Raw genomic sequence first — 14,900 nt, 5'->3', positions numbered from 1 at the left:
CTCCTTTCATACGACATGTTTTAAACTACTAATTCAAATTGGTTCTATTTTCACTTGGCTCCCTAATTTTGCACTGGAGCTCAAAACCAACAATGTTTTACCCTGAGCAGCTTTGTGTGTTTCTTCACTTGGATATTCTGCTGGAGTTCACTAATGCCCTGACCTCTGATTGTAAATTAAAGGAAAAAGGAAAAACCACAATCTGTAAATATATTTAACAGAGTCACAGCTTCTATTAGGAGTAGTAAAAAAAAAAAAAATCTAAGGTGAATCGTAGAGAACCCAAGAAGAAACAATATTTTTAATACAGCAACTTTCTCCTGCTCTCCTTGATTGGCAGCTGTACAATAATACAACAAAAACATAAACAACATAAGAATGGCCATACTGTGTGAGACCAATGGCCCATTTAGCCCAGTATCCTGTCTTCTGACAGTGGCCAGTACTAGATGCTTCAGAGGGAATAAATCGAACAGCACAATTATCAAGTGATCCATCCAAAATCATTCAGTCCCAGCTTCTGGCAGTCAGTCAGAGGTTTAGGGACACCCAGAGCTTGGGGTTGTGTCCCCGAGCATCTTGGCTAACAGCCATTGATGGAACTAACTTACAGTAGAACCTCAGAGTTATGGACATCTCTGGAACGGAGGTTGTCCGTAACTTTGAAATGTCCTGTACGCTGGACAAGAGGTTACGGACTTCAGCCATGGGGTGGAGGAGTTGGGGCTGCAGGGATCCGGGTGTGGGGCTCAGGGCTTCTGTCCCTAGGGAACACTGGGGCTCATGGCTTCAGCCCTGCAACTCCGTTCAAGGCTTCAGCACTGTGGTGGGTGCTGGAGCTCAGGGTTTCCCATGGTTCCGCTCCCAGTTTCAGCTGGGGGTGGGGTGGCGGTGGCACATGCTGGGCCTTGGGGCTTTAGCTGCAGGGGAAGCACCAGGGCTGAAACTGGCACTTCCCTCTTAGCTAAAGCCCCGAGTCTCCCCTGCCTGCCTGGAGCCTTGAACCCCCTCCCACCCTGCGGCTGTAGCCCCAATCTCCCCCCCCCCCCCCAGTGGTGGAAGCCCTACTAGGCTACATCAGCAATTAATACTTATAAAACCATGGGCCTTCCATCAGGTGCAACTGTGAAACTTAACTGCCCCTTCCTGAGCCCCCTTATGCCTTCAGGGTCAGTATGGGGTAAATATCCAAACTTTAACAACCTGTGAACCCCTTTCAATAAAATGTAAAGTCTCGCGAACCCCCTCCTAAAAATGAATATTTCTAGGTATTTTCTCCTTTACCTGAGTATAAATTATAAAAGCAGTGATCTTGGAAATATAAAATTTGTTTTTATGACATGCTTATTACACACTATTATTATTATTTATCATTACAGTATTTTTATTACATTATGAAAATGGCAACATTCTTCTCACTTTCGTAGCTTGTATCACTTTGAATAAGCCTGTTATAAGACATGGCTCCTATGATTCATTAAGGAGTATCAGATGTGAAACAGCATGAAGATATTTAAGAGGCCTACTCAAAGAGTTCCTCCTACACAAGCATTCAGGTCTTGAGCAGTCCAGGCAAACAACGCACATTACAACAAAGCTTAAACTTGTTCTTCATAATAATTTTAAAAATAGCAAAAGATATCCACCTCCCTTTCCATTTCTTATAAGGAGTCCTGAAGTTTAAATCTCCCCAGTGTGATAGATGTGCTTGCTTTGATCTGCTTAGCTGCTGGTCCCTTGCTGCCTGGGGTCCCTAGGGAAGCTCTGTCCGCCATCAGGGAATTTTTCCCTGAGAACCCCCTGTAACATTTCGTGAACCCCAGTTTGGGAACCACTGCATCACATACATCTTTTTTGAGATGGGGTGACCAGAACACCATACAGTATTCAAGGTGTGGGAGTACCAGGGATTTATATACTGACATATACCTCTACCCTGATATAACGCGACCCGATATAACACGAATTTGGATATAACATGGTAAAGCAGTGCTCTGGGGGTGCGGAGCTGCGCATTCCGGCGGATCAAAGCAAGTTCGATATAACGCAGTTTCACCTATAATGCAGTAAGATTTTTTTAGCTCCCGAGCACAGCGCTATATCGGGGTCAAGGTGTATATATAAAACTCTGGGCACCATATTTCACAGAAAATGTGGACAAACTGGAGAAAGTCCACAGGAGAGCAACAAAAATGATTAAAGGTCTAGAAAACATGACCTGTGAGGAAAGATTGAAAAAACTGCGTTCATCTGTAGAAGAGAAGACTGAGGGGAACATAACAGTTTTCAAATACATAAAAGATTGTTACTAGAAGGAGGGCAAAAAATTGTTCTTGTTAACCTCTGAGGAGAGGACAAGAAACAATGGGCTTAAATTGCAGCAAGGGAGGTTTAGAGTGGACATTATGAAAAGCTTCCTGTCAGGGTAGTTAAGCACTGGAATAAATTGCTTGGGGATGTTGTGGAATCTCCATCATTGGAGGTTTTTGACTGCTGCTACACACCAACAAGTTGTTTTCAGTGAATTATCCATGATGACTACAAGGTCTCTTTCTTGAGTGTTACCAGCTAATTTAGACCCCATTTCGTTGTGTGAGTAGTTGGGATTATGTTTTCCAATGTGCATTTTACACTTAACATTGAATTTCATTTGCCATTTTGTTGGCCAATCACCCAGTTTTAGGAGATCCTTTTGTAACTCTTCACAGTCATCTTTGGATTTAACTATCTTGAATAATTTTGTATCATCTTCAAATCTGTGGTGTGTTTGTGTGGTGGGAAGACTGAGATAGATTCTCCATTGAAACTCAAATCCATCCAATAAAAGCGGAATAAGACACACTGGTGAAAGCCTTAAAATGTGGGTAGTGTGACATTCAGATTTTTTTTTAAATAACCAATGGTATAGGTTAGCATTTCTAGGATACAAAGGAACCAGGATAAATATTTGAAGTTGGAGCAGACTAAAAAATCTCCTAAAGGAACAGAGCTATATAGAAACAAGAGGAGTTACAATCAGGAGCACCAAGTTCTGAGAGTCAAAACAGAGTAGACCCTTGAGCTACAAACCATAACTCAGGAAAGGATATATACCTTGATGATGACCCCATTCTTCCTCCTCCCAATATTTTGCACTCTAATTAAAATGTTTATTTCCAAATAATATGATGCAAAACAAATAAATAAATCACAATCGCAAGAAAATATAGTTTAAAAACCTCTACAGTCTCATCAGAACACAGAAAACAAAGTCTGAAAATAAAACTTTTCATTACGGAACAAAGTGAGAAAGTAATGTACCTCTTTAAACATATACTGGGATAAAATGTTAAAAGGATACTGAATATGAAACATTCTACCATACAGTTTTGTAGTCAAGTGAGCACTTCAATTGAGAGATGACTTGGTTGTTGTGTATAAACTAACAGCAAATTAAGAGGACTGAAGGGATTGAATAGTAAAGTGCCAATAAAAGTTATTACATACATTCTATAATGAATTCATTCCCTAATGGGAAGCCACTATAATTTAAAAGAAAACTGGAGTATTGTACTAATCTTCCTTAGTATAAACAACAAGTCTGCCCACAGAATTTTGCATTGTCTGGGAGTCCAGCCAAAGGCGTCTATTAGAAATTTGTATAGACCTTTTGTTTTATTGTATTGTAGCATTGAGATAGAATGCAAAAATATCATGAACCAAAAGCATCTACTAAGTGGTGGTCAGAGCAGAACTTTTATGCTGAAATAGAAACATTTTACAAGACAATGCAGAATTAATGCATATAGATTTGATTCTCATCATATATGAAATATCGCATGATGGAGATGTGATTTGGATAATGAGATACAAAGACATCCTTCTCTCATATTAGGATCAGCTAAGGTGATTTATAAATCAAGATTCCTTCAGTATGCTATATGAAATGAGGATTTCATCACAGTCCAATTCCTAGTAGGCAGTTATCCACAACACACACTCTGTAACATTTGGGATTCTTATTCAGTCTCAGCAGAAGGGTGAGTTCCATAAGTATGGAAATGGCACTCCCCTTATGAGTCCTAGTGATGGTCCTTCAAGAGCTGTGGTGGCATATTGGTTGGGGGCATGAGAGAGAAGCTAGGACTGCCCTTACTAGTGCTGTAAGTCTTCCAAAGATAATTACAAGACTTCATTAATCAAGCATATTTCCAAAATTTGCAATGGTTCCCTTTATTTCCTCAGCTTCCACTATCTTTATTTCTGCAGTAACAAGGAAGATTTTCAGTCCAAGAGGAAAGATGTGAATTTTCTTTACAAATCAATTTTATTTGAAAATCTGGCAAAGTAAATTGAAATGTCTACAGTAACTAAAATATATGATATTATATGATTTCATGTGATATGATAATAGGATACCAGATATGAAGAGCAAAGGAGGAAACTGTGGCCAGCAGACTTAACAATAATAGTAAGTTTTTAAAACATATTAGGAACAAAAAATAATCCTGACAATGGAGACCTGAGAGAAGGTTTGGAATTTTGGTGAGTGGGGAGCATGGGCTGTTATAGCAAGGATAAAGGAGAGAAGACAGAACTGGCCTTATATATTAAAAATTTATATTCTTGGACTAGGTTGAGATGGGAATAGCAGACAGACTAGCTGAAAGACTCTGGGTAAAGATAAAAGGGGTAAAAAACAAGGGTGATGTCATGGTAGGGGTCTACTACAAACCATTTAATCAGGAAGAGGTGGATAAGGCTTTTTTTAAGCAACTAACAAAATCATCCAAAGCACTCACGAAAGCTCATGCTCCAATACGTCTGTTAGTCTATAAGGTGCCACAGGACTCTTTGCTGTTTTTAGAGATCCAGACTAACACGGCTACCCCTCTGATACCAGAAAGATAATGGAACAAATAAGAAAGCAATCAATTTGCAAGAATTTAGAAGATAATAAGGTGATAAGTAACAGTCAGCATGGATTTGTCAAGAACAAATCGTGTCAAACCAACCTGATAGCTTTCTTTGACAGGGTAACAAGCTTTGTGGATGAGGGGAAGCAGTAGACATCATATATCTTGACTTTAGTAAAGCTTTTGATACTGTCTCACATGACCTTCTCATAAACAAACTAGGGAAATGCAACCTAGATGGAGCTACTATAAGGTGGGTGCATAACTGGTTGAAAAATCATTCCCAGAGAGTAGTTAACAGTGGCTCACAGACATGCTGGAAGGGCAAAATGGGTGGGGTCCCACAGGGATCAGTTTTGGGTCCGGTTCTCTTCAATACCTTCATCAATTATTTAGATAATGGCATAGAGAGTACACTTATAAAGTTTGTGGATGATACCAAACTGGGAGGGGTTGCAAGAGATTTGGAGGATAGGATTATAATTCAAAATGATCTGGATAAACTGGAGAAATGGTCTTAAATAAACAGGATGAAATTCAATAAGGACAAATGCAAAGTACTCCACTTAGGAAGGAACAATCAGTTGCACACATACAAATTGGGAAATGACTGCCTAGCAAGGAGTACTGCAGTAAGGGATCTGGAGGTCATAATGGACCACAAGCTAAATATGAGTCAACAGTGTAACACTATTAGGGAAAAAAAAAGAAAAAGAAAAAAAAAGCAAACATCATTCTGGGATGTATTAGCAAGAATGTTGTAAGCAAGACACGAGAAGTAATTCTTCCACTCTACTCTGGACTGATTATGCCTCAAATGGAGTACTGTGTCCATTTCTGGGTGCCACACTCCAGGAAAGATGTGGACAAACTGGAGAAAGTCCAGAGAAGAGCAACAAAAATAATTAAAGGTCTAGAAAACATGACCTATGAGGGAAGATTGAAAAAACTGGGTTTGTTTAGTCTGGAGAAGAGAAGACCAAGAGGGAACATAACAGCTTTCAAGTATATAAAAGGTTGTTACAAGGAGGAGGGAGAAAAAAATGTTGTTCTTAACCTGAGGACAGGACAAAAAGCAATGGGCTTAAATTGCAGAAAGGGAGATTTAGGTTGGACATTAGGAGAAACTTCTTAACTATCAGGGTGGTTAAGCACTGGAATAAATTGCCTAGGGAGGTTGTGGAATCTCCATCATTGGAAATTTTTAAGAGCAGGTTAGACAAACAACTGTCAGGGATGGCCTAGATAATACTTAATCCTGCCATGAGTGCAGGGGATCAGACTAGATGACTTCTCGAGGTCCCTTACAGTCCTATGATTCTATGGTATTGGTCCATTAATGGATAGAAATGGTAGTATTATCAATAATAACGCAGAAGAGGCAGAAATGTTGAATAAATATTTGTTTTGTATTTGGGAAAAACAGATGATGCAGCCTCATCAGATGGCGATACTACTTTTTCCATTGCACTAATGTTTTTGGATAAAAGCCACTAAATTTAAACATTTTCAAATCAGCAGGTCCCAATAACTTGCATCCAACAGTTTTAAAAGAGCTGGCTGAGGAGCCAGTTTTTATCCAGAACTGAGGGACAGTCTCAAAAGTGGGGGACTGTCTGTGAATGCTTGATCTACTCTATGCCAGAGGGTATGCTGGAAAACTGTTCAAAAGGCAACAGGTAACTTTTACCCCAAGCAGTTTCTGTTGTGCAAACTGTGTGGAGTATATGTGCCAACGTGAACTGGTAAGTGGAGGCAGGTTTCATATCTTCGAGGGTGATGAATCCAAGAGGGGAAAAGTCTGAGTGTCTGGTAGTTGAGAACTTGGTTTAGACAGATTTGGGAAGACTCAAGATTGGAAGAGCTCTGGGGTCAACCCTGCAAGGAGTAAGTAGGCTGATGGAAGCCAGGGTCAGACATTTATGCTTGTGGGCTGGCTATCATTGATAGAGCTCTGAGCCATAGCTGCATACCATGAAGGCACCCAAAGTTATAGGGCAGGCAGTGAGAGAAGCCCTTACTGGCCTGGGTGATCCCCAAAACATCACAGTAAGTCATATGTGTATAAGATGGAACTAGAGGGGAGGTGTCTTTTCATAAAGATTTTCAGCACCAGAAAAAGTTTGGATTATAGCATATGTTGTGTGTGTACACACACACACACCCCTCTCTGAAGGGAAAGCCTGACTTGCCTAAAGTATGGAAAGAACAAAGTCTTGCTTGATATCTTGATAGAGCTGCTTGCCTAAGAAAGCTTTTTATTATTAAATTATTATTTGTACTGCAATAATATGTACAAGCCCCAACAAGGAATAAGGACTCTATCATGCTGGATGCTGTACAGGCACATAGTAAAAAAACAAGTCATTGCCTCAAAGAGTTCACAGTCTAGGTTATTACAAGGCACAACAGATGAATGTGACAAACAAATCGGGGAAAGGAAATAACAGTAAAGCAAACAAGTTAAGTTTATGCTTTAAACGTGTAACTCAATGGTTTGTACTAAATGCCATTAAACAATATAGATTTCTTGTTCATAAACAGATGGTTTCAAGTTGATGCCAAATTAGACTAATTTGATAACATATACACAAAATCATTTCTAAAGGTAAATTACCTTCCTTCCTTCAGCCAGCTCTAACTCAGAAATCCAGTGATGTTTAGACAACAAAGCACAGGATTATTATACACCATAACAGAAGAGAAAAGATTTGAAATAAAGAGAAGTTAACTTACAGCCCAAGTTTTCGTCAGCCTGAAAATAGGTGCGCTTTGTAATGCTGATACCACAGCCATGAGGGAATGTAGATTGTTCAGTTCTAGAAGTTTCTGAAAACACCAAATTAATTAATCTTTTCTCATAGCTGTTTAGAGCCATCACACTGAATACAACCAAACTAGAAGTGCAATTCTTCAAAACAAAAGCAAGGAGTACTAAATGAAGTCTAATTTGGGAAATTCTATTAATCTGGGTGACATTTTACACTTTAAAAATGTTGCATATATTCCAAGCTTGCCTTGAACTCATTGAAAAGTGAAAGCTCACTTAGATGTACCTCCTATGTTCATGAAACTAATTTGGGTTTTGCAAGGTTCTCTCTTTGGGAGTGGAAAAGATTAAATAATTTTTAAGTGCAACTCTGGTATTATTGTTGAAAACAAGTTCTAACAATAGGATACTATGGTTCTGGAAACATATATGTTTAATTGGGCCAAAAGATTCAACTTTGGCCTCCAATGGTTACCGAACATGTAGAATGAAGGTGTCAAGAATTAATAAAGTGACTTTTTTTGTTAAAATAATGTTGTAATCTCTTTTTAAAAAGACAATACTTCCCCTCTTTCCCAACATGTTTAAAAATCCAGCCTGTGGTCACAATCATTCCCAACAGATTCCTTGCTATAAAAATCACCAAAACAACTGAGAACATCTGACCATAAGTCTGGCCATACTGGGTCAGACCAGTGGTCCATCTAGCCTAGTATCCTGTCTTCTGAGAGTGGCCAGTGCCGGAAACTTCAGAGGGTATGAACAGAACAGGGCAATTATCAAGTGATCCATTCCCTATCATCCAGTCCCAGCTTCTGGCAGTCAGAGGTTTAGGAACATCCAGAGCATGGGGTTGCATCCTTGACCATCTTGTCTAATACCCACTGATGGATCTATCCTTACATAAACTTATCAAATTCTGCTTGAACCCAGTTATAATTTTGGCCTTCACAACATTTTGGCAACAAGTTCCACAGTTTGACTGTGTTGCATGAAGGAGCAGAAGCAACACTGTGTTATATAAAAAAAGGTTTCCTACAACAGTGCCTGCAGCAAAGAAAAATGGGAAATACTTTCACATAACTTATTTGTAAAAAGATTTTAAGAGGCTGTACATTCATTCTTACTTCCAGTGTTAGCTGTGGATAACAGTACTTAAGGTGTTAAAAAACTAAGTAATATCCATTTGTTTCACAGGTCAGGTATGAGAAAGAGTTATTTTATATACAACTCCTAATATATATGGGTAGTGCACTAAAATAATATTACAGCAGCCAGGCCATCATCACATAATTACAAAAATTCAGGGAGGGAAACAGAAGGGGAGGGGGAATGGGAAAGGAGACTGCCGCTCCTCCCCGCTAGACTGCAAGCTGAGATGGGGTGAGGGGGAGGGGCGCCAACAGAGAAGGACACAGGAAACCAAGGGACACAAACTCCAGCACAAGATAGTAGAACTGGCTCCTCCAGCTGCACTGGGGAGAAAAGAAACTAAACTAACATGAGGGGGTGCAAAGCAGTGAGGGAGACAAATAAAAAGGGGAAGGGAATCACAAGCACTAGAGAAAAGGGCGCAGGCAAACAGGGCCAAATGGGAGGGGTGAACAGCAGGGGACAGGAAAAAAGGGAGGGGTGGGGTACACAATAGGAGTTGTGGGAGGAAAGTGCACTACTGGAGAGTTGTGCAGTGCAGATGCTGACAAGCACCAGGAAGGAAAATCCTACAGGTACAGAGGCGAAGGGCAGGGGAAACCCTACCCAACAGGGTGAACAGCCCTTCCGGGCCCTGGAGGTCTGAGGGAAGAGACCTTGCCGGAGGGGAGAGATTGAACTGGGTGCCAGGTTTGTCGCCACAACGCCTGGAGAGGCTACCAGAGATTAAGAGGCTTCCCTCCCCCTCCCCCATCAGAGAAGCCGGGAGGAACCCTGCTCAGGCAAGGTATGGACAGCAAGCCCAGGGGTGTAGGGAAATTCTGAAGTAGAGAGGAATACCCTGGCCCACCGCTAAGTGGAAGCGTGGAACCCACCGAGGTAGAGAAGGAGCTCTGTCACACAGACAAAAACCATCATGTTTCTGTCTGAAAACCAAAATGCTTCATTTCTGAAATGCTACCAGTGTGCCTCAGGGAAGTTGTAACACATATGCCTAGTCATAAGGTACTCGACTCACTGCTGCGCTGGTGCCTCCTCCTGGTCACTCTGGGGATTAGTTCTCAAGGCCGACACCCCTATCCGCAGCTTGCATGCTGTCACTCTGACTCTAGTCTGCAGCTCTACTTGCTCCAGGACTTGCAGCATCCTCTTCTTGACTTAGCCCTCCAGCTAGGTCACTCAGTGTTCCCCCTTCAGAAGTTCAGTCCTAGGCAGTCTCAGGGGCGGCTCTAGGCATTTTGCCTCCCTAAGCACCGCAGGCAGGATGCCTTTGGCGGCTTGCCTGCGGGAGTCCCGGGTCCCGCAAATTTGGCGGCAGCCTGAGGGAGGTCCGCCAAAGCCGCGGGAACAGCGGACCCTCCTCAGGCATGCCGCCAAAGGCAACCTGCCTGCCGCCCTCGCGGCGACCGGCAGAGTGCCCCCCGCGGCTTGCCGCCCCAAGCACGCACTTGGCGTGCTGGTGCCTGGAGCCGCCCCTGGGCAGTCTGCACCAGTACTACTCCCTCACTGGCTGGTAGGGGAACACAGGCCCACCCTCTTGTCCAGGTTCCAGTCCAGAGACCCTCATCTGAGCAATTCTGAGTTTCCTCTTTCTGTCCTCACTGCTCCTCCCCTGGACTGATTTCTATGACACCTGGTTCCACTTCTCTCTCTTGGTGTATCAGCTCCACGAACCCTCCTCCTTCTTCCCAGGGAGTGACTGCTGCCTGCCTTCCTGCAGCCTTTCCCAGCTGCCTCCAAACATTCCTCCCTTTTCCCAGGGAGAGACTGGCCTTTCTCAGCAGCCCAGTCTCTAGCCTGCTACCTGGTTTTATAGGCCCTGCATGTTCCTGCACAAGTGAGCCTCTTTCCAACCAGCTGCCTCCAGCCTAAAGCAGCCTAATTAGCTGACTGGATCCACCTGGCCCAGCCCATTTCTTGAAGGCCTAGTGTGGGGAGCTCACCCCACCACATGCCTAATGCTCCAATTGTCCTCTGTGACCTGAATCCATAGTAGAACTACATCTTCCCATGATGCACAGCTCCCCTCACCAAGGGCTTTGTCTACATGGGAAGTTATGGCACAGAAAGCCAGGACATGAATCTAGAGCACACCTGCTTGCCACCCAGTTGAGTCCATGTGGACACTGCTACAGTGCAGTGCAGTGAAAGTCCTGGAGCATGGCTTAGTTTACTACTACCTGAAAGTGTATTAAGTCAACTGCACTCCAGAACTTTCAATGTGCAGTAACAGTATCCACACAGCACATAACTGAGCAGCAAGCTGGTGCTTTGCAGATTCACATCTGGATTATTGGGCAGTAATCTGCATGTAGACAAGTCCCAAAAGGTGACATTGTGGTGCATCACAAAAACTGTAGTCTAACTGGTGAGCCTTTAAACTTGTAAAAAGGATAAACTAGAATATTTATACCAGAAGCCAGTTAAAAAGTTCACTGCCCATTGTACGTAGCTATGTATGAGCAGATCAGCCTGTGTTGGTCACATTGTGTGTCACAATGACCAAGTACTTAATGGGATAGCAGGAGCTGTGCTATAAAGAATTTTATTCTTCAGAGGTCTAAAGAAACAGTTGATATGAGGAGTGGATAAACAGACAAAAAAAAGATTATTTTGAAGTCTAATAATAATAGTAAAAATGCACACTTACCTTAGCTATTTTCACAAAATGGCTCAATATTTCTGCCCTTATTTTTAAGGTCTGTGCTGTTAAAATTTCTCGTACAACCCAGAAACTGACCTATAAAGAAACATATACATCTGAATTTAATGCAAAAAACCCCACCTTTATTATATTAAACATCTATAAACTGTCTTGATTCTCTAAAGAAAATGCAAGTTAGGAGCAGGAAAGATACGAATCTTGTAAGAAAGACGGGGTATTAAACAAACCTTAGTAAGCAACTGCTGAACTGATTACCCATACCACCTTTCTTTAATTTCAATGACTTAACTAAACAAAAAGACTTGAGAGATTAATTTAGATTTATAAAGTTTAATTAAATATCCTTAACAGCTACAACTGATAGACAGGATATAAAACAACAAAAACAGTAGTGCACTAGGATTTGGCTAACAAACTAGAAAACTGGTCAATATAATCATTCAGATTTTCAGAATCAAATCACACAACCACTACAGAAAATGACACCTATATTCAATCACTATCTAGGACACCTATATTCAATCACTATTTAGATTTTTGATTATGAGTCCCTCCGAACAGGAACTCACTTGTGCCAACCGATTTTATCAACCCTGCTGTTGGTAACACAACAGAGGAGAAAGAAAAAACAGAAGTAAAATGTAAAATGAAAACTCCCCTCCAATACAAAATTAAAGTGCAAGACAATTTGGTTAATTAAATGCATACCAGTTCACCCTGGTCTCCTTCCCGGTGGATCTATAGTAGTCAATCCTTTTAACCTACTTCCCCACACGCCTCTACAATGAACTATATTTATGAGAGATTATACCAGGGTGGCCAACCTGAGCCTGAGAAGGAGCCAGAATTTACCAATGTACATTGCCAAAGAGCCACAGTAATATGTCAGCAGCCCCACATCAGCTCCCTGCCCCCCGCTCCCAATGCCTCCCGCCCACCGGCAGCCCCGCCAGTCAGCACCTCCTCATCCCTCCCCGCAACTCCCGATCAGCTGTTTTGTGGCATGCAGGAGGCTCAGAGTAGGGTGGGGAGAGGGGGAGGGGCAAGGGCATGGCAGGCTCAGGGGAGGGGGTGAAAGGGGGTGGAGTGGGGGCAGGGTCTGTGGCAGAGCCGGGGTTAAGCACCGCCTGGCACATTGGAAAGTTGGCGCCTATAGCTCCAGCCCCAGAGTCAGTGACTACAACAAGGAGCCGCATATTAACTTCTGAAGAGCCGTATATGGCTCTAGAGCCCCAGGTTGGCCACCCTGGGACTAGACAGACTGAGTGGGGATCCAGTGGCTATAGTGTACTTAGATTTTCAGAAAGCCTTTGACAAGGTCCATCACCAAAGGCTCTTACACAAACTAAGCTGCCACAGGATAAGAGGGAAGGTCCTCTCATGGACTGGTAACTGGTTAAAAGATAGGAAACAAAGGGTAGATATAAATGGTCCATTTTCAGAATGGAGAGGGTAAATAGTGGTGTCCCCCAGGGGTCTGTTCTGGGACCAGTCCTAGTCAACATATTCATAAATGATCTGGAAAAAGGAGTAAATAGTGAGGTGACAAAATTTGCAGATGATACAAATTACTAAAGATAGTTAAGATCCAGGCAGACTCAAAGAGCTAAAAAAGAATCTCTCCAAACTGAGTGACTGGGCAACAAAATTGCAGATGAAATTTAATGTTGATAAATGCAAAGTAATGCACATTGGATTAACTGCTGCAAAGATAAATAGCCACATTAATTTTGTCAACTGTTTGCCTCTGGACTCCCATTTTTGTCATTTGCTGAAGGAAGTACCTCAGGAAAGTATCAGAGGGGTAGCCATGTTAGTCTGGATCTGTAAAAGCAGCAAAGAGTCCTGTGGCACCTTACAGACTAACAGACGTATTGGAGCATGAGCTTTCGTGGGTGAATACCCACTTCGTCGGATGCATGTAATACATTGGAGGGAAAGGGATAGCTCAGTGGTTTGAGCATTGGGATAAATGCAAAGTAATGCACATTGGATTAACTGCTGCAAAGATAAATAGCCACATTAATTTTGTCAACTGTTTGCCTCTGGACTCCCATTTTTGTCATTTGCTGAAGGAAGTACCTCAGGAAAGTATCAGAGGGGTAGCCATGTTAGTCTGGATCTGTAAAAGCAGCAAAGAGTCCTGTGGCACCTTACAGACTAACAGACGTATTGGAGCATGAGCTTTCGTGGGTGAATACCCACTTCGTCGGATGCATGTAATACATTGGAGGGAAAGGGATAGCTCAGTGGTTTGAGCATTGGCCTGCTAAACCCAGGGTTGTGAGTTCAATCCTTGAGGGGGCAAAAATTGGTCCTGCTAGTGAAGGCAGGGGGCTGGACTCAATGACCTTTCAATGTCCCTTCCAGTTCTAGGAGATTGGTATATCTCCAATTATTACTATTACATCCGACGAAGTGGGTATTCACCCACGAAAGCTCATGCTCCAATACATCTGTTAGTCTATAAGGTGCCACAGGACTCTTTGCTGCTTTTACCTGAGGAAAGGGGTGATGTTGCTATCTAATAATAACCATATGTGATGCTGTATGAAAAGGAAGATGGCTCTTTACATCATTGTTGCTACCACTGTTATGCAATTGCAACAAATCTTGTACAAAGTATGTCATGTAAGGTATCAATGGAAAAGTTACAGATTGCTAAGTACGATAATCCTCTTAATATGCATGTATCCTCTTTGTATCTGAAGTTATGAATATTGGCTATGTATTTGTATCTCAAATACATGTTATGATTCCTGGGTGACACCCCCCCCAGGCAGATTTACATCAGGATTAGACAGTCATGTGTTGATGGCCCATTAAGGACACTCAACTCTCACAATGGGCCATTGAAGAGACTAAACACACTCAATGCGCCACTGACTCATTGTGGCATGTAAGCACATGTGATGAGGACGTGACCTAAGATTCCATCTTTTGCCATGAATTTTCCATGCACTCGGCTGAACATATAAAAGGGAGACTGCTCTATGATATCATTTTCTTTGTCTTCATTTCTGCTTCTCCTCTCTGGACTGTAATTTTCTAAGGAAGCTTTGAACAAGGATCTGAATGACCCCCAACCTGCTTGGGTAAAAATGAGCTACCAGATTTAACATCACTGCTATGATCCTGACCTGAAAACTCTAAAAATCAATTATAATGTATATGATTCCTTAACTATTTAGTAACTCTCTTCTTTTCTTTTTATATCATTAAACCTTTAGTTATTAGTTACTAAGGATTGGCTACAACTTTGACTTTTGGGTAAGATCTGAGTTATCTAATGACTTGGGGAAGTGGCTGATCCTTTGGGATTGGAAGAACTTTACAAATGATTCATCTGGTCTTCAGTAACTTCTCATAATAAAGAGCAGGTGTCTGGGTGGCGAGAAGGGCTGGATTGCCTCAGGGA

At 42.0% G+C, this 14,900-nt stretch overlaps 1 protein-coding gene across 6 annotated transcripts in view; it reads right to left on the bottom strand.

Moving 5' to 3' along the window:
• RALGPS1 (Ral GEF with PH domain and SH3 binding motif 1) overlaps nt 1-14,900 on the bottom strand; it is a 394,703-nt gene that overhangs the window by 279,564 nt on the left and 100,239 nt on the right. For 5 of the 6 annotated variants that reach the window (XM_044992949.1, XM_044992950.1, XM_044992947.1 and 2 more), the window contains 2 exons: nt 11,468-11,557; nt 7,632-7,724 (listed from right to left, as the gene is read on the bottom strand). In XM_044992949.1, the coding sequence (XP_044848884.1) occupies nt 7,632-7,724; nt 11,468-11,557 (183 nt within the window). The remainder of the gene's footprint in view (nt 1-7,631; nt 7,725-11,467; nt 11,558-14,900) is intronic. The other variant, XM_044992948.1, reaches the window with a different exon arrangement.

Source organism: Mauremys mutica, chromosome 18 (assembly GCF_020497125.1).
Source record: "Mauremys mutica isolate MM-2020 ecotype Southern chromosome 18, ASM2049712v1, whole genome shotgun sequence".
Taxonomy (NCBI): Eukaryota; Metazoa; Chordata; order Testudines; family Geoemydidae; genus Mauremys; species Mauremys mutica.
The sequence above is the reverse complement of the archived record's forward strand: the minus strand, read 5'-3'. Positions and strand labels throughout refer to the sequence as shown.